Here is a 27,460-nt window from a genome sequence, read left to right on the forward strand (position 1 = left end):
TCCTTATGTCCTGTCATAGACATCTATAAATTCATCATCTACTCACATGCCAGAATGGTCTTTTATAAATGTAAATTTAATATAGTTCCTCCCTTTCTTGAAACCCTCTATTGGCTGCCCAGTTGCATTTATTATTTTTTTTTTAATTTTTTTTTTCAACGTTTATTTATTTTTGGGACAGAGAGAGACAGAGCATGAACGGGGGAGGGGCAGAGAGAGAGGGAGACACAGAATCGGAAACAGGCTCCAGGCTCTGAGCCATCAGCCCAGAGCCCGACGCGGGGCTCGAACTCACGGACCGCGAGATCGTGACCTGGCTGAAGTCGGACGCTTAACCGACTGCGCCACCCAGGCGCCCCTGCCCAGTTGCATTTAGATGAAAAGCTAACATCCTGAGGCACCTGGCTGCCTCAGTCGGTAGAGCATGCGTGCGACTCTTGATCCCGGGGTTGAAAGTTCAAGCCCCATGTTGGGTGTAGAGATCACTTAAAAATAAAATCTTACCTCTCTCGACTCCACTTCATCATACTCAGTGTGTGGTTGGTGTATTTTCAGAGAGAGAGGCAGGCCCTCCTAATGCACTTCAGACCAGCCCGAGTGGCCTCTGTTCCTAGGATTACAACAGCTTCTATATGCATCAGGAGCGTTGTGTCAGATGAATCCACCACCCCCTTCCTGCTGTTTTCCCTTTTCCAGCCAAGGCCTCTTTTGATGGCATGTCCAAGACCTACAGCTATCTCACCCCTGGCCTCTGGAAAGAAACTGTGTTCTTCAAGTCTCCCTATCAGGAATTCAATGACCATCTTGTAAAGACCCATACCAGAGTCTGTGTGTGGAGGACCCAGGCTCCAGCTATGGCCACCACATAGTTCTATACTAGACAAATGCAGTGAGGGGCACCTGGGTTGCTCAGTTGGTAGGCATCTGACTTTGGCTCAGGTCATGATCTCACAGTTTGTGGGTTTGAGCCCCGCGTCAGGCTCTGTGCTGACAGCTCGGAGCCTGGAGCCTGCTTCGGATTCTGTGTCTCCCTCGCTGTCTGGCCCACCCCTGCTTGTACTCGTACATGCTCTCTCTCTCAAAAATAAATAAACATTAAAAAAAAAAAGTGAATTAAAGCTCATTAAAAAAATAATAAAATAAAATAAAATCTTAAAGAAAAAAGCTAAAACCCTTACTCTGGTTTACAAAGTCCTTCGTGATCTGGCTCCTGCATTATCTTGTACATATTGGCAAAGCTCTTTCTCACCTTAAGACCTTTGTACTCCTTTTGCTTCGATTGCTCTGCACCAGGATTATAGTATGGCTAACTTCTTGTCATTCAGAACTCAGCTTAAACGCTACTTCCTCAGAGAGGTCTTCCCCAAACACCTAATGTAAGTAGCCAGCTTTTAAAAATTATTTTATTGCTAATATTTCTTGTTTATTGGTGCTTTCATGACTTGTAAGATTTTTAATATTTGAATAGATAATACATTCACATGCTTCAAAAGTCAAAAGTCATACATGGGTGTACAGTGAAAAGTCTCTCTTGCTACTCCTATTTCCCAGTTTCTGTTCCTCACTTCCACTCTTGGGATAATTTAGTAAATATTTTTCTTTTATGCCATGCTTTTTCACACAATGGCAATTTCTTGTACAATCTCTTAAGCTATGTGGTGTCTTGTTTTTCTCTTTCTATAGCTTGAATATCAGCTTACCTTAAGAACAAAGGGAGGGGTGCCTGAGTGGCTCCATCGGTTAAGCATGGGACTCTTGGTTTTGGCTCAGGTCACCATCTCACAGTTCGTGAGTTCGAGCCCCACGTGGGGCTCTGCATTGATGGCACAGAGCCTGCGTGGGATTCTGTCTCCCTGTCTCTCTGCCTCTCCCCGGCTCACTCTTTCTCAAAAATAAATAAATAAACATTAAAAAAAAAAAAGAACAAAGGGAATTGCTTGAAGGAAGCACTAGGTTGAGGCTTAGGTTCTGGACAAATAACCAAGATAGAAGAAGAACCAGAAAAGAACTGTAATGGCAAGTACTGTTTAGTCATTTGGTCAGAGTCTGCTGGCAGATGAGTGTATTCCAACAGTTTTTTCCACTCAAGAATCCCCCTGGAGACAGAATCCAATTGGCCAGGAGTAGGTCATGCATTACCCTTTGGCCATAGCAGGACAGTAAGAGGAAGGACATAGCAGCCCCCTGGGACCCTTTGGCTTCTGTACTGGAAGGCAGGACGCTTTGGCTATATCCAACTGTGGAGCAGTAGTTTGCCAAAAGGAAACAAACATGATGAGGAAGAATTAGGGTGGGAGAGGTTTGCCGTGGCCATGTGCAACTGCCACAGTTTTATCCCTGTGTCTAACTCCCTCCTCAGAGGCACTGCTGGCAGGACCTCCACTGGCTTTGCCCAGCACTCAGAGAGACCAACAAACAGGTGTTTGTCAGCTATAACCATCAAAGCACAGACAGTGGCCAGTGGCTTCACGTTACCTGTAGAAAATACGATCAAGGAAGGAGGTGGCTTTCCCAGAAAAGTTCTGGCAGAGTGCCAGAAGTGAGGACTTGTAAGTTATGTACAATATACATTTAAATAAATGGATTGAGGGGTACCCAGGTCGCTCAGTCAGTTGGGCTCCTGACTCTTGATCTCAGCTCAGGTTTTTTGTTTTTTTATGTTTGTTTGTTTGTTTGTTTTTAAATTTTTTTTCAACGTTTATTTATTTTTGGGACAGAGAGAGACAGAGCATGAACGGGGGAAGGGCAGAGAGAGAGGGAGACACAGAATCGGAAACAGGCTCCAGGCTCTGAGCCATCAGCCCAGAGCCTGACGCGGGGCTCGAAGTCCCGGACCGCGAGATCGTGACCTGGCTGAAGTCGGACGCTTAACCGACTGCGCCACCCAGGCGCCCCTGTTTGTTTTTTTTTTAATTTATTTTTGAGAGAGACAGCGTGAGTGGGATAGGGGTAGAGAGAGAGGGGAACAGGATCTGTGCTGACAGCGGTGAGCCTGATGTGGGGCTTGAACTCATGAACCCTGAGATCATGACCTGAGCTGAAGTTGGATGCTCAACCAACTGAGCCACCCAAACACCGCTCAGCTCAGGTGTTGATCTCAGGGTAGTGAGTTCAAGCCCTATGTTGGGCTCCCTGCTGGGGCTTGACACCTACTTAAAAATAAATCAATGGGACGCCTGGGTGGCTCAGTCAGTTAAGCCTCCAACGTTGGCTCAGGTCATGATCTCACAATTCATGAGTTCGAGCCCTGCTGTCAGTGCAGAGCCCCCTTTGGATCCTCTGTTACCCCCCCCCCCCCGCCCCCCTCTGCCCCCTTCCCCACTCACTAGTGTGTGTGCTCTCTCTCAAAAAAACAAAACAAAAAACCCCCAAATAAATAAATGATTGAATTCCAAAACCAACAATAAAGGCCTCCCCTATAGCTAGTTTATGCTTTGTTTTACATATGTAACACTATAACAAAAGGAACCTAGGTCAACAGTAGAGGCCCAGGATAATTGTTTTTCTTTTATTTAGTTAGTTTTTTGTTTGCTTTTCATTGGTTTGCCTTTTGTTTTTGTTTTTCTTTTAAAGGAGATGGTACATTATTCAAGTTGGAGAAACACTGTCATAAATTCCTACTAAAGAAATGTTTTCCAGTTGGCTTACAATGCAGTCAGCCCCTTACTAACAGTGAGCAACAGGTAGGCTGAGAATAACAAAGAGACCCTTTATTGAGTTAGTCCTATGCCTTTTAATGGCTACTTATTACCTTAGTTACCCAAAGACCACATTTAAGCTTTACTTTGTAAGGTCTCTACTAAATACTTAGCCCATTTTCTTACTCGTTTTCTATCTGGGTGGAGGGAGTAGTTTATTTCTTCATGTTACATCATTACTATTATTATTTATCAGAAAGGCATTTTGACTTGAAAAAAAGTTTTTGGCAGGGGAATACAACTTTAAGTTGGAATTTGGACATAGAACAAATTTAATGGGTGGCAAAGTAACATTTCAGATACAAGCATATGAGTACAGGCTTCAGAGTGTGAATGTGGGGGCGCCTGGGTGGCTCAGTCCGTTAAGTGTGACTCTTGACTTGGCTCAGGTCATGATCTCACAGTTTGTGAGTTCTAGCCCCACATCGATCTCTCTGCTGTCAGTGTGGGGCTTGCCTCAGATCCTTGGCCTCCCTCTCTCTCTGCCCCTCTCCCGCTTGTGTGCTCTCTCTTAAAAATAAATAAACACTAAAAAAATTATAAAGTGGATGTGTATAATGTTTGTAGGTGGGGGAGGATGAAATTGATGGGCTCAGGTTAAGTAAAGGCATAGTGGGAGATAAGTCCAGAAACTGATTATAGAGAGCTTTGACTGTGAAGCTGAAATGTTTGACCTATATGGATATGAGTTTTGGGGCACCTGCGTGGCTCATTTGGTTAAGCGTCTAACTCTTGGATTTGGTTCAGGTCATGATCCCAGGGTTGAGGGATCAAGCCCCCCACCTTGGGCTCCACACTGAGCGTGGACCCCACTTAATATTCTCTCTCTCTCTGCCCTTTCCTCCCCTCCCCTGCTGGTGCACACACTCTCTTTCTCTCCCTCTCAAATAAAAAAAAAAGGATATTATTTTTGAACAGAGACATAAAATGAAAGCAAATGATTAAGATTAATTTGGCAGTTGTGTGCAGCATGAGCTATAAGAGAGGGATTCCAAGAACACAAGTTAGGTGACATGAATTGTGCATATATATATTCCAAGCCAGGAGGAAATTATTGGTTTGATTTTTCATTTGTTGTAGCAGTCACGTAGCTCATTGTTACCCCTGTTGGAGCCATGATATAACACAGTAAATGGCAATAAATTCTTTCAACAACTTCCTCATTAAATTCATAGGCATATGCGACTTGTGGTCTCAATGAATTGAGAATTTCTTTTCTAAATTTTTTTAAATGTTTTATTCATTTTTGAGAGACAAAGAGAGATAGAGTGCAAGTGGGAGAGGGGCAGAGAGAGAGGGAGCCACAGAATCTGAAGCAGGCTTCAGGCTCTGAGCTGTCAGCACAGAGCCTGACACGGGGCTTGAACCCACAAACTGCGAGATCATGACCTGAGCCGAGATCATGACCTGAGCCGAAGTCGGCCACTTAACCGACTGAGCCACCCAGGCACACCTAAATTGAGAATTTCTTAGTATTAGTGACATTCTTTATGGTGCTGAATCCTCTCGGTTTCCTCTGAACTATTGACAATTATATTCCATTTTCTTCTAAGCCTTCTAAAACTGTCTAAATTGTATATATTTTATATATTTAGTGCTAAGTCACTTAGCAAATGCTATTCTTTAATTTTTGTTCATCTTCAGTCCAGAACTTTAAAAACTTCAATTGGCCAAGCTTAGGATTCAATAAATTAAAAAAAAATAAATTACACATTCAATTATTTTTTATTTTTTTAACTTTTTTTTTTAAATGTTTATCTTTGAGAGAGAGACAGAACATGAGCAGGGGAGGGGCAGTGAGAGATCGAGACACAGAATCTGAAACAGGCTGCAGGCTCTGAGCTGTCAGCACAGAGCCTGATGAGGGGCTTGAACTCATGAACCATGAGATCATGATCTGAGCCAAAGTCGGACACTTAACCAACTGAGCCACCCAGGTCCCCCTACACATTCAATTCTATTATCAAAGCACAAATACATTTTCATAAAACTTATTGGAAAATCTATGAGTTTATCTCTTGGAATTACTACTTTGTTTCAAAGAACATATGATTATTTCTTTAAATGACCTGCTTTATTTTCAGTTTCCTTTACCTAGTCTTATATGTTCAATTCTCTATGGTTGCCTTAATCTGTCAGGTTTAAAAAAAAATTTTAATTAAAAAAATTTTTTTTAATGGGTGCCTGCTCCTTCCCTGTTTGCACTCTCTCTCTCAAAAATACATAAACATTAAAAAAAATTTTTTTTAGGGGCACCTGAGTGGCTCAGTCAGTTGGGTATTGTACTTTGGTTCAGGTCATGATCTCATGGCTCATGGGTTCAAGCTCCACATTGGGCTCCATGCTAGCAGCACAGAGCCTGCTTTAGATCCTCTGTCCCACCACCCCCCCCCCCCGACCCTCCCTGCTTGTTCTCTCTCTCAATAAAGAAGTAAACTTAAAAAAAAATAATTTTTAATGTTTATTTTTGAAAGAGCGAGACAGAGAGAGTCAGAGAGAGAGGGAGACACAGAATCCGAAGCAGGCTTCAGGCTCCATGCTGTCAGCACAGAGCCTGCTGCGTAGCTCGGACCCACAAATTGGCAAGATCATAACTTGAGCTGAAGTCAGATGCTTAACTGACTGATCCACCCAAGCATCCCTAATTTTTAATAAAAAAAAAATCTCTAAGTCCAACATGGGGCTTGGACTCCTAACCCCAAGATCAAGAGTCACGTGTTCTACAAACTGAGCCAGCCAGGCACCCAAATCTGTCAGCTTTAATAAATCATTTCTTTCTTATACAGTGTTGACATCAGAGTATCATTTATTACAACTAAATCTCTTTAAAGTTTTTACTTTTCAAGTGTGTAACTATTCGCATTTTATAACTTCTAGGGGTCAGTGGGCTAAGCGTCTGACTTTGGCTTGGGTCATGATCTCATAGTTTGTAGGTTCGAGCCCCACATCAGGATCTGTGATGACCATGCAGAGCCTGCGTGGGATTCTCTCTCTCTCTCCCACAGTCCCCACTTGCTCACTTGTGTGCCCTCCCCCTCAAAATAAATACCTAAACTTTAAATGCAATTTCTGGTAAGTGACCTTACAAGTTTCAGAAAGATTTACAAATTACTTTTGCAGCTCATCATTAGTACTACCTCGCCCACTGAGGTCCAGATATCTGCCATTATTCATTAAACCAATTCTCAGATAATCAGATGTGTTTTTCTTTCTCTATATATGGTAACAAGTGTAATTCAAGGATAATCAATTGGTCATTCTCCTAACGCATACAGTGTTTTATAAAGAATGCACATAATACAGCAGCTAGTGCTACAGATGTTTCCCAGACATCTCTAGGAAAAGATGTTCATTGATCAATGGTCACAAAACATTCTACAGAATTAACTTGAACTAATGGGTTAACATAGAAATTTTACTAATATTATTGCTTATTGTGCTGTTAATATTTTTTTTACCAGCCAGTACACAGTAAAAACATGCCATTACCACTTGTTAAGGTTCGGTATATTCAACCACATTAAATGTGAGGTTGCATTACTGTAAGGTTAATGGAATAACCAGAGAAAGTCTGCAGTTAGCCAACTGGAGATGGTGGGGGTTTAAGGAGCCAAATGCCAATTGGGTTATATCTGAATTCACATTATTGTGGGGTCCATTGTGATGAGTCCTTTTGTGTATTCTTACCACCAAATATCAGCCCTATATGTATGGCAATAAAGCCTGTTCTAATGACAGGGAGAATGCAAAGTACGGGTCAGATAAGAGACCTCTTAAAGGACAAATCTGTAGGACTTGGGAGGACTGGAGAGACAGAGGAGACGTGGGCAAATCAATCAAAAACACACTCCTGGTTCACTTGAAGAATAAATATTGTGACAGAAAAGGCAGGGAGAGAAGTGGTTCCATTCCATTGTTTGAATTGGTAGAGGGATAGGAAGGGATGTATAAGTTGGTTTTAATTACATTATTTCAAGGTGACAACACAAAACTCAAGTGAACAGGCAGTTACAGGACCTGAATTTGAGGTCAGGCTTTGGATGAAATGGTAATCATGGACAAAACAGTGAGCAGTCTAAGAATCCTCTCAGAAGTGAACAGAACATTGAATAAGAGTCACTAGAGAAAGAATTCAAGGTAGAACCGCATTAACATAAATGCTAACATTTGAGGCTTATGGTATCTTTTCAAATGAATACGTTATTTTAAAAAAAATTTTTTTTTCAACGTTTATTTATTTTTTGGGGGACAGAGAGAGACAGACAGAGCATGAACGGGGGAGGGGCAGAGAGAGAGGGAGACACAGAATCGGAAACAGGCTCCAGGCTCTGAGCCATCAGCCCAGAGCCCGACGCGGGGCTCGAACTCCCGGACCGCGAGATCGTGACCTGGCTGAAGTCGGACGCTTAACCGACTGCGCCACCCAGGCGCCCCAACGTTATTTTTTTTTAAGTTTATTTATTTTGAGCTGGGGAGGAGCAGAGAGAGAGAGAGAGAGAAAGAGAGAGAGAGAGAGAGAGAGAGAGAGAGAGAGAGGGAATCCCAAGCAGGCTCCATATCAGTGCAGAGTCTGATGCTGGCCTCGAACTCAGGAACTGTGAGATCATGACCTGGGCTGAAGTCAAGAGTCAGATGCTTCACTCAGCCACCTAGGCTCCCCACTCACATGTTATTTTAATGGAACCCTTGAGAGGTGGGGGGTTAGTTTCAAGTATATTTATTCATTCATAAATATTTATTAAGTGCAGGGCACCTGAGTGGCTCAGTCAGTTAAGTGTCCGACTCTTGATTTTGGCTCAGGTCATGATCTCACAGTTCATAAGTTTGAGCCCCACACTGGGTGCTGACAGTGCAGAGTCTGCTTGGAATTCTCCCTCCCTCTCTCTCTGCCCTTCCCCTACTCACTCGCACTTTCAATCAAAATAAATATTTAAAAAATATCAAGTGTTTCTGGGAATACAGGGGTGAATATGTCATAGTCCTTGCCCTTAATGAGTTTCCAATCCAATGGGAGAGGCAGATAAGTAAACAATTACCGCCCCCGTGCCACCCATTACAGCAGTAACAATGCTGTTTAATAGTTGGCTATTTACTTGCTAGCCTCCATCACAGAAAAATCACAGGGTTATGGAATGGTGTCTTTATCACTCTTTTATCTCCAAAACCTAGCAAAGGATCTAGCACATAAGCATTCAGGAAATATTTCTAAATGAATTAAATGAAAATAGATGTCAGCAACAATGAGCACTATTTTATGGCAGAGTAAACTGTTAGGAAATATGGTTATGGTGGGTTGGAGATAACATTTTGGGAAGTCTTATGTATTATACCAAGGAATTTGTAGGTGATGGTACTAAGGATTCAAAGAGAATATAAGCATGGCGATGACCATCACATTTATGCTTTAGAAAGACAACTCCGGTTGGAGTGTATATTATTACAATACACGAGTGGTTTCCAAACCTTTAAACGCATATAAATGTGCATACAGAATGAGAGGCCAGTGGGGTGCCTGGGTGGCTCAGTCAGTTAAACGACCGGCTTCAGCTCAGGTCATGATCTCGTGGTTCCTGTGTTTGAGCCCCGCGTTAGACTCTGTGCTGACAGCTCAGAGCCTGGACGCTGTTTCAGATTCTGTTTCTCCCTCACTCTCTGCCCCTCCCCCACTCATGCTCTGTCTCTCTCTCCCTCAAAAATAAATAAACATTAAAAAAAATTAAAAAAGAAAAAAAAAGAATGAGAGGCCAGCTGCCCAGAACAATGTACTTTGACCTATACTCAAGGGTCTGGCTCTGCTCAGCAAGTGCTTGAAGAAAAAAACAAATCATCTGGTACCTGATAGGTACTTCATATATGTACATTTCCTTCCCCTTTTCCTTCTTCTCAACACACAGATTAAGAAAGAGCCAATGGGTGGGGCACCTGGGTGGCTCAGTCGGTTGGGCATCCAACTTTGGCTCAGGGCATGATCTCGAGGTTCATGAGTGCAAGTCCCTGCATTGGGCTCAGTGGGACTCTGCTTGGAATTCTCTCCCTCCCTGTCTCTCTGCCCCTTCCCCCCCTTGCTCTCTCTCTCAAAATATGTGAATAAACATTAAAAAAAAAAAAAGAGCTAATGGATAAACCTTGAGGCTGAATCTTAAGGCAGAGGATTGAATAAGGCCCTCAAGAGGCAGAAAGGGAGGGAATCAAGAACAGGACAGCTTGCTTGGCCTATGTCATGAGTACAAACAACTTTTCTTGAGATGAAAGGAAGACAATTTGAGACAGACTTAAGAAGTAGAGAGGAGGAAAGTTAGGAGAACTTACATTAATTGGGAAGAGTGGAGAAGAAGCAGGGGACATTAGATTGACCAATGTGAAATCTCCATCAGGAATAGATAAAAAAAATAAATAAAAGGGCTTATGGAGGCTGTTAACATGTTAATTTGCAATGGCTACAAGGGCAGTTCTGAAAACACTCCCCAGCAGTGCTCAGCAATACGGGGGGAGCAAAGTGTGCAGGTGTTGGATGCTTCTAGAATTGGGAACTGGCAGGATGAGAAGGGCCTAAGGAAAGGACCCTGATCTGAGAAATTCTTGAAAGGCTGCCTAAAGTAAATAAATACAGGGCATAGGTCAGGAAGGAAAGGAAGTCAAATTAGAAGTTGACACAGTGGGGGTGCCTGGGTGGCTCAGTCAGTTAAGCATCTGACTTTGCTTCAGGTTACCATCTTACAGCTCGCGAGCTCGAACCCTGTTCAAACTCTGATCAGCGAGGAGCCTGCTTCGAACTCTTCCTTTCTCTCTCTGCCCCTCCCGCTCATGCTTGCTTACTCTCTCAGAAATAAACATTTAATAAAAGGTAAAATAGGGGCGCTTGGGTGGCTCAGTCAGTTAAGCATCTGACTTTGGCTTAGGTCATGCTCACGGTTCCTGAGTTTGAGCCCTGTGTCGGGCTCTGTGCTGACAGGTCAGAGCCTGGAGCCTACTTACAATTCTGTGTCTCCCTCTCTCTCTCAAAAATAAACATTATAAAAAAATAATTTGAAATCTTCCATTTTAATTGATATAAGGAAACCTCAAAATCATGGGTATTTATGCTACATTATGGAAACCTGAACTGTTTATGAATTCATTACATAAAAGAAAATTTTAATGATTATTCAAAAAGATCCAATGCTAACTATATAGACAAAATAGGGGCACCTGGGTGGCTCAGTTAAGCATTGGACTTTGGCTCAGGTCATGATGTCCCAGTTTGTGAGTTCGAGCCCCGTGTCGGGCTCTGTGCTGACAGCTCAAAGCCTGGAGCCTGCTTCAGATTCTGTGTCTCCCTCTCTCTCTGTTCCTCCCCGCAACTCATGCTCTGCCTCTATCTCTCAAAGATAAACGAACACTAAAAAACAAAAAAGAAGTATTGTTGAAAAAAAACTATATAGACAAAATATTTACCTTTAAGATGAAGACTAAGTAGATTATTCCTTACTTAATCAAATTACTTTTAGCCTGGTGCTATTCATGATCCTTTTGTCATTTGTATCAGGCCTTCGTCAATGACAGAAATGCTTGACATGAAATTGGGATCTTACAAAAAGAAATCGTTTTATCTATTAAGTAACCAAAAATCTATTCTTTTCACTTGAACTATAATCACAGTTGTCAATACAGAAAACACTGTAAGAGTAGTTTAAATCTAATAAAATATATTATCTACTTAGGTTTAAACTACAATATTTTTTTTTTCTGCAAAAGGAAAGTCTTAGAACCCAAGTAAACTGGATTTTGTCATTTAGAAGACATGTATTTTAAAACATTTTCACATTTTCTAGTCTATGAAGGTTCAAAAAATAAAATTTTTTGCTTGCCAAAACCCAAAGAATGAAGGCTAATTATGTTGCCATAAATCACTTTCAGCAAGATGTTAAATCCATCAGCTCTCTATTCCACTGTGTCAACCTTAAAAAAAAAATTTTAATGTTTATTTGAGAGAGAAAGAGAGAGAGAGAGAGAGAGAGAGAGACAGAGAGTGAGTAGGGGAGGAACAGAGAGAGTCACAGAATCTGAAGCAGGCTCCAGGCTCTCAGCTAGCTGTCAGCACAGAGCCTGACGCGGGACTCGAACCCATGAGCAGTGAGATCACAACCAGAGCTGAAGTTAGACACTTAACTGATTGAACCAGCCAAGTGCCCCTAATTTATTTGAGAGAGAGAGAGAGAGAGAGAGAGAGAGAGAGAGAGAGAGCGCAAGTGAGTGAGGGGCAGAGAAGGAGAGGGAGAGAGAATCCCATGCAGGCTTCACACTGTCTGCATGGAGCCTGAAGCAGGGCTTGAACTCACAAAATGAGAGATCATAACCTGAGCCGAAGTTGGACACTTAATGGACTGAGGCACCCAGGGTGCCCCAGATCCAAATTATTTTAAAAGTTAGTAAAGATAGTACCCAGCTTTTCAAAGATTTAGATTGAGTGCTTCAGTGAGTTCTCATACAAGTACATGGTGATTAGATCTGAGATGACACACCAGAATAGAACCAATCAAGCAAAATGCAGTGTTTCTGGAAAGCAGTTTTGTTTTGGGAGGTCAGCAACACTTCTAAGTGAAGGAATCAGGGTTTTTCCTTTGCTACTTCTTGTTGCCACAGATGGCTCCAGGGGCTTGGGGGTGGAAAGTACACAAAAGGGATAGGGGGTCAGTATGAAAGCACTGTAAAGCTAATTAGTGCCTGATAGCATAGGCTTTGACTACTTTTCAGCCAGCCAAGCACCAGCTCTCAGGTCAACACTTTACATTCCTTTAATCACAGAGATTAAAGATACCTACTTCCCTTTCCACTCAAGCACCAATTGCCTTCAGTAGTGGCAAGGAAAAGGACACTTCCTTCTGCTTTTGAACTTCAGGTGAGCAAACAGCTTTTTTATGATTTTTACTACTGATAGGAAAATATAAAAAGGTTTTTTTTTTTCCCCAAATATTTGAGTGAGTGAGTGAGAGAGAGAGAGAGAGAGAGAGAGCAAGTGCACCTGAGCAGGGGAGGGGTAGAGAGAGAGGGGGACAGAGGATCTGGAGTGGGCTCCGAGCTGACAGCCCAGCACAGGGCTCAAACTCATGAACCGTGAGATCATGACCTAAGCCGAAGTTGGATGCTTAACCAACTGAGCCATGCAGGCGCCCTGAAAAATATAAAAAGACTGAAATAAAGGCTACTTCATAAAATACATTTTCCACGTGCCCTTTTTTCTTTCCAAATGGAAAGACAATGCCATATCCAGATACTAATCAGCTTTGGGTCACAAATTACATTTAGAAGGAAAAAAGAATGAATGTGGGGTAGCATATAAATTCCAGTAAGTGGAGACTCCTTGGTTAAGGAGAATTTGCCGGGCAGAGAGGATGAAAAACAGGAAAAGGTAAGAAAAAGGGCCAGATCGCTTATTGCTTATCACAGTCAGCTTTTTCATGGCAGACTTTAGTAAGGGAGTTTCCAAGAGGAGATGAAGATATTTTAAGTAGCAACATTTAGGAAGAAAGAGGAGGTCCTGTGGTCTTTGGGTCAGCTAGCTACCGGAACTGGTTCCAAGTAGTCACTGGCTTGGAAATGGGGTAGACGAAGAATGGGGAATTGCCCATACAGCACAGTTAGAAGTATCTGGATAAGAATTCCCGGAAGCTGAAGTCTTCTTTATTGACAGAATTAGCAGAACATTTGTGGCAGTTGTCCATAAGGTCCCAACACAGCACATTCTGACATTCATATTAGACCTATTTAAATGTGGCTCCTTTTGATTCCATCAACTTTGTACTATGATGATTATCTGTACAAAGGGGTTCTAAATTGAAACAATCTCACTCACATCACCCCAATTCACTCAGTTTGAGGAGACTAACAGCTTGGTCCTAATTTTTAAAAAAGTGATAGGCTAAAAGACAGACAAAAAAAAAAAAAAAAGTCAACTAAAATAAGCTCCCAGGCCTAATCAAGAATGACTTAGTATTATTCATTCTCTTCTTTGAACATTTTGCTTAAGTGCTTTATTAGAGCTACAAGCTCAGGGTTCCCACCACGTGCATCAATTTGTTTATAGGCTTTAGATTCAAGCTCTTTAAGAGTACTCCGAGTGTATTCAAAAGAACCTACATTCTCAAGATAATGTACACAGTATTTTTTAATATCTATATTTTCGGTTCTCTGGCGCAAGATACTCTGCACCTGGGTGCTTTCAGGCCTTGACCAGATGGCATGAATAGTAGGGAACGAGAACTTTCCCTCTGTTAGATCTTCACAAAAGCTTTTGTTTTCACTATATTCTTTGGAGTGCAGATTAGCATAATCATCCCTAATTTGGAAAAAGAGCCCGAGTGTATTAAGTAGTGGCTTTAGATCTTCTTTGTAATCAGAGAACAACTGCATGAGACCCACTGCTAATCCAAACAGCCCACCTGTCTTTTGTAGCACCATAGCCTTATATTCTTCTTCGGTGGGACAAGTGTAATTATCCCTCCAATAGATATCTAGGCCTTGTCCCTGGTGGAGTTCCAGAAGCTGGTGGGTAAAAAGCTTTACCGCATCGGGGTGATCAAGGGTTAAGACTTTCTCTAGGCCAAGAAAATACACGTAATTGGCAGAATTGATGACGGACGGAATCCCATAGATACTGTGTGCCACAGGAAAGCCACGTCGGAGTTTTGAGTTGTCTTCGATATCGTCGATGAGCAAACTGGCATTATGCAACATCTCTGTCACTTCAATGATAATCTGACAAAAAAGACGATGGACAATTTCATTTTATTTGAATGTGCAAATATTCAAAAAGCTTATAAATAATTGAATTAACAGATTACAAGTCCTGGATTCCTTAGTTTTTACAACTGGTATCTACTTAGCAATGTCAATATAATACAATATATGTGGGGAACATTAAACTCAATTAAGAGCAGCGAGTATTTTGTGTGACAGCTATTAATTTCTTAAGGATTAAGAGGTTTTGAATTGCCTAAATACCTGCAGCTTATCTTCTGGAACTTTGAGCCAATGATTAAATGCCTGTGAAAGTTTGGTTCTCACTTGTTTACCTGGAATTAAAGAATAAAATTCGGCAATAAAATATTTCAGTTATAAAAAACACATTCAGACACTTCCTCTAAGACTGATCAGACTTGATGAACGCAGCCCCACTAATCCATTACTAGAGAGCTTGCCTTTCACTACTGGGCCCTAAATGCCCCACCCCCTCTGCTGAAATTCAGTCTAAAATGCCACAGCGTTTTAAAATTAGGGTGGGCAAAGACATTCTGAACTATTCCAGGGGCCCACTAGTAAGCCCACTCCTTTCACTGGAATGAAATGGGCATTTTAGAAACTATGATCTAATGCATTCCTTTTTTGAAAAACAAGTTAGTCTAGTTAGTGGCAGTTAATTAGCACTGTACATTTCAGAGGAACTATGGGGATTTTTTTTTTTTTTTTAAGTAGGCTTCACACTCAGCGTGGAGCCCAACGTGGGGCTTGAACTCACGACCCTGAGATCAAGAGTTGGATGCTTAACCGAGTGAGCCACCTAGGCACCTCACTATGGGTATTTTTTTTTCAACGTTTTTTTTTATTTATTTTTGGGACAGAGAGAGACAGAGCATGAACGGGGGAGGGGCAGAGAGAGAGGGAGACACAGAATCAGAAACAGGCTCCAGGCTCTGAGCCATCAGCCCAGAGCCCGACGCGGGGCTCGAACTCCCGGACCGCGAGATCGTGACCTGGCTGAAGTCGGTCGCTTAACCGACTGCGCCACCCAGGCGCCCCTCACTATGGGTATTTTTAATGAAGCATACTTTGCTACTGATTTACCTCATATAATTACCTCTTACAAGTATCTACCATTCCTTTAAAGTTTTAGAGATTGTATGGTTCTGCTTCTTTCCTATCAAAAAATGAGATTCCCATTCCCTCAAGTATTCCCTTTTAGGATCCCAGTTTAGTAAAAAATGAGTCTTTTTATTTTGACTACGGCCATTAGTTTTTCAATATTATCATTTTCTTACATGGAAAGCTCAAGAGATTTTTGGCTAGTAGTTATCAATAGAAGTCATTTTAGCCCAAATATAAAGGAATGATAGATAAAAACCCCAACCAGTTCACTTAATAATGTTCTATGAGCTTCCTGCTAAAGTGAATGCACAGTCACATCCTAATTTCAGATGAGGTTTCAGAAAATAGTTACATAAAAAGTTCCAGTGAACAAAAACAGTATTTTCTAAGACTTATCTAGGTTTTTTTCTCTGTACCAATCACCCAAAGGAATGAATACATAAACTCTCATCACATATCCAAATGAAAGAAAGTTGCACTTTCTGTGAGAAGTCTGGAGGGGAAGGCTCTCTTAGGGTTCAAGAAGGAGTATCTTCTGTCTCCTAATCCTTAAGGTGAAGATGGGTCTGGGTAGCGATTATATACTTTATACTTTTGATCTACTTTCCAGTTTAGCTAAGGCCAATCTGGGCTTTACTTACAATGTACAAGTGTGTAAAGTAACCCATATCACTTTAGAAAATAAGCTCAGAGGTGCCTGGGGAGTTCAGTTGGTTAAGCAACCAACTCTTGAATTTGGTTCAGATCATCTCAGGGTCAGGGGATTGAGCCCCATGTTGGGCTCCATGCTGAGTGTGGCACATGCTTAAGATTCTCCCTCTCTGCCTCTCCCCCCTGCTTGCGTGGGTTTGCTCTCTAAAAAAAGAAAAAAAAGTTCAGAAGATGAAGAACACAAAGTGGAGAGACATTTTCCTTTTTGCTTTAGAATATATATAGAAAAACAGTCCAATAATGGCTTAATTTACAAGTTTTTTTCCCCAAACTTTATTTATTTTGAGAGAGAGAGAGAGAGAGAGAGAGCCGCACACAAGCAGGGGAGGGGCAGAGAGAAGCAGAGTGGGGAGGAAAAGGGAGGGAGAGGGAGAGAGGGAATCCCAAACAGGCTCCAGCTGTCAGCGTGGTGTCCAACTCAGGGCTCCATCTCATGAACTGGGAGATTATGACTGAGCTAAAATCAAGAGCCAGATGCTCAACCGAGTCACCCAGGTGCCCCTGCAGTTGTGTTTGAATATATTCTTTTCCTTTAACCAGGTTCTGGGGTCTGGATTGATACTTTTAAGTCCCCAAATAGTTTCTAACAGATGTTAGTCATAGAAATCCCTCAAAATGAAAAGAAACAATAATTACCTTTCCTCTTTAAAAGACCTTAACATTACGGACTCCCTGGCCTGGGGACCTACACTAGGGCAAATAAACAAACAAAAGTCATTCAACCCCACTAATTTCAAAACATCCTAATACTAATAATTTTTAATTATTATAATCTTTTATTAGCAAGAGTAATTTCCCAACAGAAAAAATGTTCTGGCCCATCTTGAAGTCACTTTAGTAACTATGAAGTTCTCTGTGAAAAACAGGTTTACTATGCATAGTGCAATTTCCTATTTCCCTTTTTTTTTTTTTAAGTAATCTCTGCACCCAACATGGGGCTCAAATTTACAACCCCGAGATCAAGAGTCCCGTGCTCCACTGATGAACCAGCCAGGTGCCACACAATTCCTTATTTCTTTAGGAAAATCTTTTGAGGTTACATTGTATTATGGATGCAAGAATACATTTGATTAAAACAAATTAGCTACCTAATGAGAGCTTTAAATGTTATCTAATGACTTAGATATTAATTCAAGATGAGGATTAAAAAATGTTACAAAAGTTCATTACACAGGTAAACATTATTGCTAACATGTAACTACAGGGGTGCCTGGGTGGCTCAATAGGTTAAGCTTCTGATTCTTGATTTTGGCTTGGGTTGTGATCCCAGGGTTGTAGGTTAGAGCCCCACAGTGGGCTGCATTGGGCTCCAAATGTGAAGTTGGTTTGGGATTCTCTCCCTTGCTCCTCTCATATCCACTCTCCCTACAATAAATAAATAAACACACAGAATAAAATTACAGACAGTCCTTGCTCTGCAAAGTGGCAGGAAACACTCTTTAGACCCTTTACGGCACTGATAACTGGCATATATTACCATAGCCCGGTTCCAACCAGTGTTTGCAAACTTGTTCCAAAATAAGTTCAACAACAGATGAAGAGAGTGCAGGAGAAACATCACCATGTTTCTCAGTGGGAGACCCTGAAATAAGTGTAGTTTACTAGCTGTTGAATAAACGTCACTCAAAAGCAGTCTCTTGGCTTTTCCTTAAATAGCAGGAAACTTTCCCTTTGCATTCTCCATTTCTGTCTTCCCTCCAACAACGTTAATTACAATGCCAACGACTATATTCCTTATGTTGTACTTTTTATCTTTGTGATTTATTCATTCTGTAACTGAAAGCCTGTACCTCTCACTCCCCTTCACCCCTTTTTACCCATTCCCTAACCCCTTTGATAACTTTTTTCAAGCTCTATGCCCAACGTGGCTTGAACTCATGACCCTGAGATTAAAAGTCACATGCTCTACTGACTGACCCAGCCAGGCACTGCCACCCCTCCATAACTTTTTGAGCTGTACTTATGATCATTGTTTATGCATGTTATACATCAATAAAAAGGAGCACCATGCCAAGAGCAAGGTAGAATTATGTACCCTGGCTGTAGGTAATAAAGAGGTGCACTATCTGTAACGAATTTCAAAATATTAACAGACTAGAAGTTTCTTAAAAAGTACGTATCTTCTTTGTCCTTCGTATCTTGAGGATTTCATCTTTATTTACTATTTTTTGAGACAGTGTGTGCACGGGGGAGGGGCAGAGAGAGAGTGAGAATGGAGCCAGACTCAGGGCCTGATCCCATGAACTGTAAGATCATGACCTAGACTGAAATCAAGAGTCAGATGCTTAACTGACTGAGCTACCCAGGCACCCTGAGGATTTCATCTTTAATTTTTTTTTGTCACTGGAATCATCACAGTGGAAGGTAATTTATATCCAACAAATTCTGGATACTTTTAAATAGCTTCTGTTGTACTATGGAGTATCTTCATTCTGTCAATTAGATTTCATCTAATAACCTTTGGTGAGTTATATGAGATAATATGGCTGGGTATAACTTGAGTTAGGAAATAGATAGTTCCCTTCATTCTTTTGAAGCACTGACATTAGCAGGTACGTCTTCATTAAGATTTGCCAGAATAGAAATGACACTAATCATGATGGCTTTGAGGATGTAGCTGGGGAGCCACCACTATTCTGCCTTTGATAACCATATTTATTCTCTCCAGGCTCATGAAGAACAGAAACATACCACTGACATGTGCCCATAGAGAAAAGATATGCACTTTAGAACAGAAATAAAAAAGTGTTTATCGTGATTGAGTTGAGAACGTTATCAGTCTAAAGGTTAGCTACCTTGCATGCTAAGTAGGTTTTTATGGTTGTCAACTAATTGATCACCTTTTATAATTTCTATAAGAAAGAGCAAATTTCAAGTACTTGGTTTGTGAATGAATTTTTATTACAAAAACCCACGCTTATTATATATATGAGTTTTTACTTGCTATTATTATTTTCCAAACCAAGCTTAAAAAAATAGCAAAATAAAACATGCACACACACGTGATTAGGCAGGTGTTACTCTAAGAAGCCATGTTCGGATGACCCATCTTTATATACGAATAATGTGGGCTGTTTCCAAGTAATGTGAGTTAGAGATGCATTACTATTTGGCTCTTAAAGGAACCAGTAGTGTAAGAAATGCAGTGTGTATGTGATAGAACAAATGAACATGGAAGACAGAGTGAAGCTTTTCGTTGTTATACAAATTGGCGTAACTTCCCCTAATATCTAAATGGTGGGGAATAGGAATGTATGGCATCCATAAAGAATGAAACTTCCAATGAGGTACTCAAATGTTTTAATTTTTTTTTTTTTAGTTATGTTGTATAATTGGACATTTTTAAAACAATGCTTCAAAAATGTCCCTTTTAGGGAGCCTGGGTGGCTCAGTCGGTTGAGCCTCCGACCTCAGCCCAGGTCACGATCTCTCGGTCTGCGGGTTCCAGCCCCGCGCTGGGCTCTGTACTGACAGCTCAGAGCCTGGAGCCTGCTTCGGATTCTGTGTCTCCCCCCAACTTCTCTCTCTCTCTGCCCCTCCCCTGCTCACACTCTCTCTCTCTCAAAATCAAATAAACATTAAAAAATTAAAAAAAAGCAAAACAAAAATGTCCTTTTAAGAACAAAAAACTAAAATGTTCTATTTGTCATTTTTCTCAAATGCATGCCTTTAAATAGGAAATCTTAAGAGATGGTAAATCTAATCTTTTCAGTAATTGAACATTTGAATGACTACTACTCTATAAAAAGACCCTATATTAACCATAACTAAAGTTACCTGGTAACTGAAGTAAATACTTATAGGGTTCTAGAAGAATTCTTTGCACTGTTTCTTGCGTCTTCTCCATTGTTTTTGAATTTCAAAGCTGATCTGTGAAAAAGGAGAAGGATAAAGATGATCTTATTCACTAAATTAATTTTGAGTGTTAAACTGCAAAGGAATTTGGGGCGCCTGGGTGGCACAGTCGGTTAAGCGTCCGACTTCAGCCAGGTCACGATCTCGCAGTCTGTGAGTTCGAGCCCCGCGTCGGGCTCTGGGCTGATGGCTCAGAGCCTGGAGCCTGTTTCCGATTCTGTGTCTCCCTCTCTCTCTCTGCCCCTCCCCCATTCATGCTCTGTCTCTCTCTGTCCCAAAAATAAATAAAAAACGTTGAAAAAAAAATTAAAAAAAAAAACTGCAAAGGAATTTGTATCTCAAGGTGTTTTTGTGCAAGTACACTTTCAGTTTTGTTTTAAAAGAAAATTCCACACAGGTGACATCTTGAAACATGCTGAAGTGAAAGAAGTCAGTCACAAAAAACCATATAATATATGAAATGTTCAGAATAGGCAAATCTATAAAGATAGAAAGTAGTTTGGTGATTGCCTAGAGTTGGGGTAGGAAGAATATGGAGATGAAGTTTCTTTTTGTAGGGTTCAAAATATTTTAAAATTAGGTTGTGATGGTTGCACATCCATGTGAATATCCTGAAACCTACCAAAATGTATACTTTAAATGGGTGAACTATGTGATATATAAATTATCTCTCTTAAGGAAAAAAAAAAAAAAAAAAAGGAAAGTCTTCAAGTGATTTCATTGGTCCCAGTATTCATCTGGATTTTAAGTGATTTCCTTAGTTACAAAACTTATATTAAGCTTTTCTTACTGTACTCAACCATAAAAGGCATAAAACCAAATCAATGTCAAAACAAATCAACAGATTTAGATACTTTATATTTGATTGATTACATAAATTCGTAAACATACTTTTTCCCCAAAAGCATTTGAGATACGTTTTATATATTTAAAATTTAAGGGGAAAACTCCTCTCTTGTAATTTCTTTACAGTCAATCCTTTCAAAGATTCTAATTTAAGACGTGCATTAGTTTGAATGCAATTATCAAAAATATTTCCCTGTATCCACACACACACACACACACACACACACACACACACACACACATCTCTGTAGTGATTTATTATTCTGAGTTTTACATTTACTTTGATATTTCCTAGAATGACACTCATGGTCTTCCTACAATCTTTCTTTTCTATTGAATCCAATCTCTACTTTGCTTCTTTGCTGTTTTCTATTTGTCCTTATCTTAGGAATCTTCTTTACTAATTGCTCTCACATCTTGGGTACATTTTAGGAGGTCTCTCACCTTTATCTGTTTTCTTTTGCTTCTATAACAATGATTTTGTCTCTAGGATCATGAACTAAAAAGACTGAAAAGTGCGTTTTTTATAATCTACCCTGGAGTGTTTAGGTGAAACAATTATAAGAACTGAGCACTCTAGGAGCGCCCGGGTGGCTCAGTTGGTTAAAGTCTCTGACTCTTGACAGCTCAGGTCATGATCTCATGGTTTGTGAGTGCAAGCTCTGCATCGGGGGCTTGGGATTCTCTCCCCTCTCTCTCTGCCCCTACCCCGCATGCTCTCTCTCTCAAAATGAATAAACTTAAATTAAAAACAAAAAGCAACAAAAAAAGAACTGAGCACTCCAGCAAAGGAAATCATCTTAGCAATACGACCTCAAGGAGAAACATTCCATGTAGGAAAGTTTTACACCTGCCTTAACTGACAATGAATACCAATGATGTCACAAGGGGGGAAAAAAAGTCCAGAAAATATTTTGAAATTATCCAAAAATCAGTTTAGTAATCTTTTATCTATACTGTTTAAACTTTGACATGTTATCTCATTCTTAAGAGATTAAAAAAAAAGGGTAACAAGAATAATCACTTAGGTGAAAGATTATTGAACAGAATTAAAGGTAAGATAAAAAATAAAAACAAGCATCTTTTACATATTTCTGCATTTAAAGCAGTTGGTGGCTATCTCTTCCCAACAAGGTTGAAGGCAATGTACTTAACTTAAAAATCAATGAGACCACCTTTCAAGAACTCTTTTGTCTCCCTGTGGATCAGTAACAAGTATACTCTTGCCCAGAAGTCAGAGCTAACTAACTTTTGTTTCAATTCTCAAGGCTTTGTCAATGCTATTAAAAAAAACAAAAACCAAACCAGTTATGAATCTTTAAAAATTACCTTAAGAACACTCATTGAACAAGTCAATTAATGTTCCTTTCCTAGAGGATGTTTATACACAAGTATTCTTGGTAGTAGGAAAATACAGGAACCTCAATTTTTCTAGGTATTGAAAAGTAATGTTTTGTGTCTTCTTAAAGAGTCTAAGGGGTTCTATACACTGTGGCATACATGCTTTTTTTTTTTCTTTCTTTCTTTTTTTGACCTAAAGGAGTCCTATTTATCATGGCTGGAACTTTCAGCCATCATGTACTAGACTCAAATATAAAGGGGCATTAGTGTTACATGAATTCTACTCATTTATTTTTAGATTGAATAACTACAGAATGCCTCTATGAGAGAGTCTGAAACTACTCACTTCCAAAACTGGCAAACTGCCTTAAATGGGTTCAAATAGTTGATGGATGAGTATTAATATGAAAATAGATTGTCCCCTGTGTGGGCTACTACTGCAATAATCTCCTGGTTGGGCTCCCTGCGCTCACTCCTAGATTAGGTTCTCTAATCTAGACCTCTACTCTTCAGCCAGTGATCCTTGCAAAATTCAGATCTGGTCCTGTTTCCCTACCCATTGAGAACCCTTTGAAAACATCCCTTTGCTCTTAGGTAAGAACAATTCCTTAATAAACTGCATAATAGTAGGTTACTCGCCCGCCTCCCCTCCCCTCTCCTCCCCCTTCAGGTCTTCACAATTAATTCTTCACACTTTAAGAGCCTCTAGACACAGGCTTTCCAACATGTTATTCTTTCTGTCTGGAATGTTCTTTTCTTAGTTAACTTATGATAACCTTTCCACTCTCAGCTGCATCCTCACTTTATTTCTCTTAAGCCAATTCCCTATTTTAAATTCTCCTATCACCATGTAACTCTCCTTTGTAGCACTCACCACTGCTATTAACTTCACATTCAATTGTGTGTCCATTTTAATATCTGTCTGTCTCACTAGGCTTAGGTCCACGAAGGCAGGGGCTGTTCCGTTTTTCCACATGGTAGGCGCTCAATAAATATGTGAAGGATTGAATGAACTAACGGAAAGTGCCTTCTAACCCTCTAAAAAAATGAAACCAAGGAACAGACTTGCAATATGAAAAGTTATAATACCATGCAAGTTTTTTTTTTTTTTTTTTTTTAAGGGAACGATCTGGTTTCAAAATTGCTAAATAGTGACACTCAGCGTAGCTGTGAAACGCAGAGTGAATCCTCCACTTAAACTTTGGGAGATGACAGAGCTGAAGAAAACTGCCTGAGATAAAAGCAGTGGATTTAAATAACCTCAAGGCAGATTTTTAACAGAGACTTGGCAAAAGAACTTCAAGGGTCTACTATGCTGGTACAGAGCCCGCAGGAGAGGAGAGGTTTCTGCTTCCTCTCCGCTCAGTTGCCCCCTTCCGCCCCACTGGGTCACCTACCGCTCCACCCCTTCTCTAGCAAGTACGGAAAACTCATACACAATCCGGTTCAGCATCCGGGTCCTCACCCTCCTTTCTTTCTTTCCTCCGGACCCCGCCTTCCAGCCTCCCCCGCCCTCATTCCCATCCGGGTTCCCCCCGACCGCCACCACAGCCGCTCACGGTTCAACGGTGATATCACAACTTTCACGCTGCCGGTCCGGGAGTAGCAGTACCCAGCATCAACTTCCCACTTTATAGTTCAGGCCAAGGCTCCTCCAAACGCCTACATAGATCCCTCCCCCTACTTCACCACGGAACTCTCCACCCTTCTCAGCCGCCAGCGACACCGCATTACTCGGTGCAAGAAAATACGCCATCCCGGTCACACTGCGCAGGCGTCGTTGCCGCCTCCCCACTGCTTTGTCGCCCCGCCCCCTCCCCTCCCCTCCCTTCCTCATCTCACGCAGACGCGGGGCATTGCGGGTCTTGCAGTTCTCAGGGGCAAGGGCTTCCGTATTGGCCTCAAAGGTTGGACTACATTTCCCGGGAAGCTTTGAGGCGTAACTTTCTGTTTCCATAGAAGTGGTGGGAAAATGGCGTCGTTGTTTGTATCCCGAGGACCAATGAGAATAGGGTGTAGGCGGGTTCTAAAGAACTCTAACCAATCCGAGGTCATCTAAGAGGCCATCCGGGAAAGAGGTAGGGGAGGGGAAAATATCTAGGGGAGGGGAGAAAGAAGGGAGGGGGGCACTTGGGGTTGGGGGGGGGAAAGCGATGTTTGCCCGTCAGTCGAGTCCGGAGTGAGGAGCTCGGGCGCCGGAGCGGAGGGCGACTCTTGTGCTTAAGCTTGCCGCCGCCACGGCCACCGCCTGGACCTTTGCCCGGAAGGAGCCGCAGAGGGTCTGGCGCCGCCGTCCTCTGGAGGGCAGCGCGATTCGGGGCCCGGACCTCCAGTCCGGGAGGGATTTTTCGTCGTCCCCCCCTCCCCCCAGCGAGGGAGCCCGAGCGGCCGCCAAACAAAGGTACCAGTCGCCGCCGCGGGAGGAGGAGGAGCCGGAGCTTCAGCCTCAGCAACCGCTGGACCCGCCGCCCTTCTTCCCCCATCTCTCCCCCGGGCCTGCTGGTTTTGGGGGGGAGTAGGGGAGGGAACTCTGGACGTGCCAGGGTCAGAGCTCGCCTCCGAGGAAGGTAGGGACATTTTCTGAGGCTTTCGCGGTCTCGTAAGGGGGTCCTTTCGGGAGTCACTGGGCCTGGCCGAGGAGCGGGGGAAGATCGCTCGGTGGTCTCGCCGGGAGCCCGGATTGGGGGCCTCGGCCTCCCGGGAGCCCCCGCCCCCCGTGCTGTTGCCGAGTCCGAGTCGCCCCCCAGCCTGGCGGCCGCACACTCAGCGGTTTAGCTGCTCCGGGCCGCGGTGGGGGGCCCGGGCCGGCGCGGGGGGCTGTGCCGCCTCCCGGCCCCTCGGTCCTCTGGCGGTCCCCGCGGCCCGGCGGACGGGGATCCCGCTCGCACTTGTCGGGTGTCCGCCTCAGAACGGGACGTGGGCAGAGGCTGCGCGGTGGGTCGGTCCTGCCCGCGGCCCTCCTCCAGCCCGCCTGGCCTCTCCGCCGCCCCCCACCCCGGGCCCCTCGAGCCCGGGCCTGCTCCGGCTCGGACGCGGGGCTGCGCGACCCTTTGGGGCGCCGACCAGCTCGGCCGGGCCCGGAGGCCCTCGGGGAGGACAGCCGGCCCCGCGCCGGCCCCCGGGCTTGTTGTGAGTTTCTTCTCTGACAGAAATGGCGTCATTGTCGGAGACGGGAAACTCCGGCGGGTCCCGACAATGGGGACGGGAAGCCGCCGAGCTGTGTAGGTGGCCGGGTTTGCGGGGCTGGCGAGGCCAGAGGGAGCCCCTCGTCGGCGTTTCGTGGTTCGGCCACGCTCTTTCTTCGGGGTTCAGGCTTCGCTCGGTTCCCTCCGCCTCCGCCAGTGCAGAGGGGTGCCCGGTGGTGTTGACTGGGTGTCTTTTGTTTTCCCTCCAGGTGCAGGTGAATCTGGTGTTTTCGAGGGGATCGCGGTCCCTGAATCATCATGAAGGTAAGATTGCTTCCAGAAAACGACCTCTGGGGTTACAGAATTGGGGAAGTATGGGGGTTTGATCGAGGTCGTGTGTGGGGCCTCCGAGTTTTGCCGAGGAAGGTGTGTTGGGTGGCTTGGTGCCCGAGCCCTTTGCCGGGAGACGACGGGGGTCAGCTGGTGTGGCTCTCTACCGGCTTTGCTGTGGAGTTGGGGCCACTTGGAGGATATCGCACTGAGCAGAATTCTGCCCTGTAGGACGTCTCCTTTTTCAGGGTAAGGTAGGAGGAACTGCTTGAATTAAAGTGTTTTACGAGGTAAAACAGAAAAAGCAGGTCAAGTAATCCGACTCTAGAAACTGAACTGTATTGTGCTTCTATCGATTACACTGATGAAAGAAAATCTCATTTATTGCGTGAACAGTACTGTGAATTTTTAGCAGAGGACCTCTAGGGTTAGCCATGAAAGTGATCTTAATTGAGAAATCCTTAAAGAGAATCTTTATGATCTTTACACAACTCGGAGATAGCAGTTGCCCCTTGTATTTCCTGGGATTTAGCATTATATGGTTTATTTTTCTTTGTTGATCCGTAAATTGTCAGATGTTGTGGTAAAAACCAATGTGGATTGATGTGGAAAGCCCATGGCCGGGTTCCTCTTAAATGTAAACATGTTAACTGAATGGAGGATAGTGTCTAAAGGGTAGAATTTACTTAGTCGGTGGAAGAAATTATAGCAATGGAAGTACTGGTTGTTTTTTTAGAGAATATGTAATTGAATGCTGTCATTTTTTAATACACTGTAGGATAAAAAGCCTTAGGTGTCTGAAATGTCTAGATTCAACTGGTGGAACTTAGACACTAGACAGCTTGTTCACCCGTGACAAATTCGGAAGTGCTTAAAAGGGTAGAGTGTGTTTACGAGTGTAGAAATGTGAAATAGTATGTGATAGTATGTGAAAATATAAACGTTGTCTACTTTGGATAGTTCCTTTGAATTATTTAAAAAAAAGTTTTCTTCGCTTGTCTTCAGAATCAAGACTTTTTATAGTATTGCATCTAAATGGAAATTTGTAATGTTTGTGTTTATGGAAGAAGTAAATGCTGTGGCCACTTAAATATTTATCAGCTATACAAAGTAAATTTAGTCCAGTTTTGTTTTTTTTTTTGTGTGGTTTTTTTTTTTTTTTCCGTCTTGAGTTTAGGGTGTTTATAACCTAAAACAGTTTATACCTGAAACAGTTTATATCTGCTGAATTCCTGTCTCACCTTCATGTAGATGAAAAAAATGATCAGTGATGTCTCTGAAATGAATCCCTTTTGTTAGTCACAGATGCTAGCGGTGACTCTTGTGACCTATGTAAAACAGAGACAAGTGAATTTGTTAGGAAAAACTGTGTATCTTCCTCGCTGTTGGATGAGAATTTAAGAAAAGTGTTGGGTTAAATAACATAATAAATTCAGAAGCTGAATAACACAGGATTTAGTTTGTAATAGATGTTGTAATATGTCATAGTTCCCTGTATACTGCCTGGCACATCTTAGGTACTCTGTTAATGTTTGCTTAAAAGAAATGTAGTTAAGTTGAAGGTCCTTTAGATTTACATTTTCTTCCTTTCATTTCCCTTTTTTTTAACTTGTGTGTTTAAAAAATGAAAGTGCGCTGGAAACTTTAGCCTTAAAAGTTTCAAAATACTAGGCAAATGCAAATTTTTTGGTATCATTTTAGAACTACTAATTT

General features: G+C 42.3%; 2 protein-coding genes and 1 non-coding gene across 14 annotated transcripts in view; 2 read left to right on the plus strand and 1 right to left on the minus strand.

Annotated features, from left to right (window-relative positions):
- The first annotated feature begins 503 nt into the window (after positions 1-503).
- On the plus strand, positions 504-627 carry LOC125148533 (small nucleolar RNA SNORA64/SNORA10 family). Its single transcript, XR_007145612.1, has one exon. It is a non-coding gene; the product is annotated as a small nucleolar RNA SNORA64/SNORA10 family (small nucleolar RNA).
- A 12,466-nt stretch (positions 628-13,093) lies between these two features.
- Positions 13,094-24,364, minus strand: GGPS1 (geranylgeranyl diphosphate synthase 1). 5 transcript variants are annotated; one of them, XM_047826188.1, is made up of 5 exons: positions 23,852-24,077; positions 20,028-20,120; positions 16,887-16,940; positions 14,679-14,749; positions 13,094-14,432 (listed from the first exon to the last, which is right to left on the minus strand). In XM_047826188.1, exon 5 carries the CDS (start codon positions 14,409-14,411, stop codon positions 13,671-13,673), a length of 741 nt encoding a protein of 246 aa, XP_047682144.1. In that variant the 5' UTR covers positions 14,412-14,432; positions 14,679-14,749; positions 16,887-16,940; positions 20,028-20,120; positions 23,852-24,077; the 3' UTR covers positions 13,094-13,670. The 5 variants fall into 5 exon arrangements, with proteins under 5 accessions (XP_047682144.1, XP_047682142.1, XP_047682141.1 ...); XM_047826186.1 differs by lacking the exons at positions 16,887-16,940; positions 23,852-24,077 and adding an exon at positions 24,135-24,364; XM_047826185.1 differs by lacking the exon at positions 16,887-16,940 and having other exon boundaries at positions 23,852-24,076.
- Positions 24,365-24,438: 74 nt separating this feature from the next.
- Positions 24,439-27,460, plus strand: part of ARID4B (AT-rich interaction domain 4B) — a 156,158-nt gene continuing 153,136 nt past the window's right edge. For 6 of the 8 annotated variants that reach the window (XR_007145305.1, XM_047825042.1, XM_047825046.1 and 3 more), the window contains exons 1-2: positions 24,439-24,859; positions 25,687-25,741. Coding sequence is in view for 7 of the 8 variants with exons in the window: in XM_047825042.1 (XP_047680998.1) it covers positions 25,736-25,741 (6 nt within the window). In the remaining variant the exon portion in view is untranslated. Of the gene's footprint in view, positions 24,860-25,494; positions 25,514-25,686; positions 25,742-27,460 lie in introns of those variants that run through there. The other 2 variants (XM_047825043.1, XM_047825044.1) reach the window with 2 other exon arrangements.

Source organism: Prionailurus viverrinus, chromosome D2 (genome assembly GCF_022837055.1).
Source record: "Prionailurus viverrinus isolate Anna chromosome D2, UM_Priviv_1.0, whole genome shotgun sequence".
NCBI lineage: Eukaryota > Metazoa > Chordata > Mammalia > Carnivora > Felidae > Prionailurus > Prionailurus viverrinus.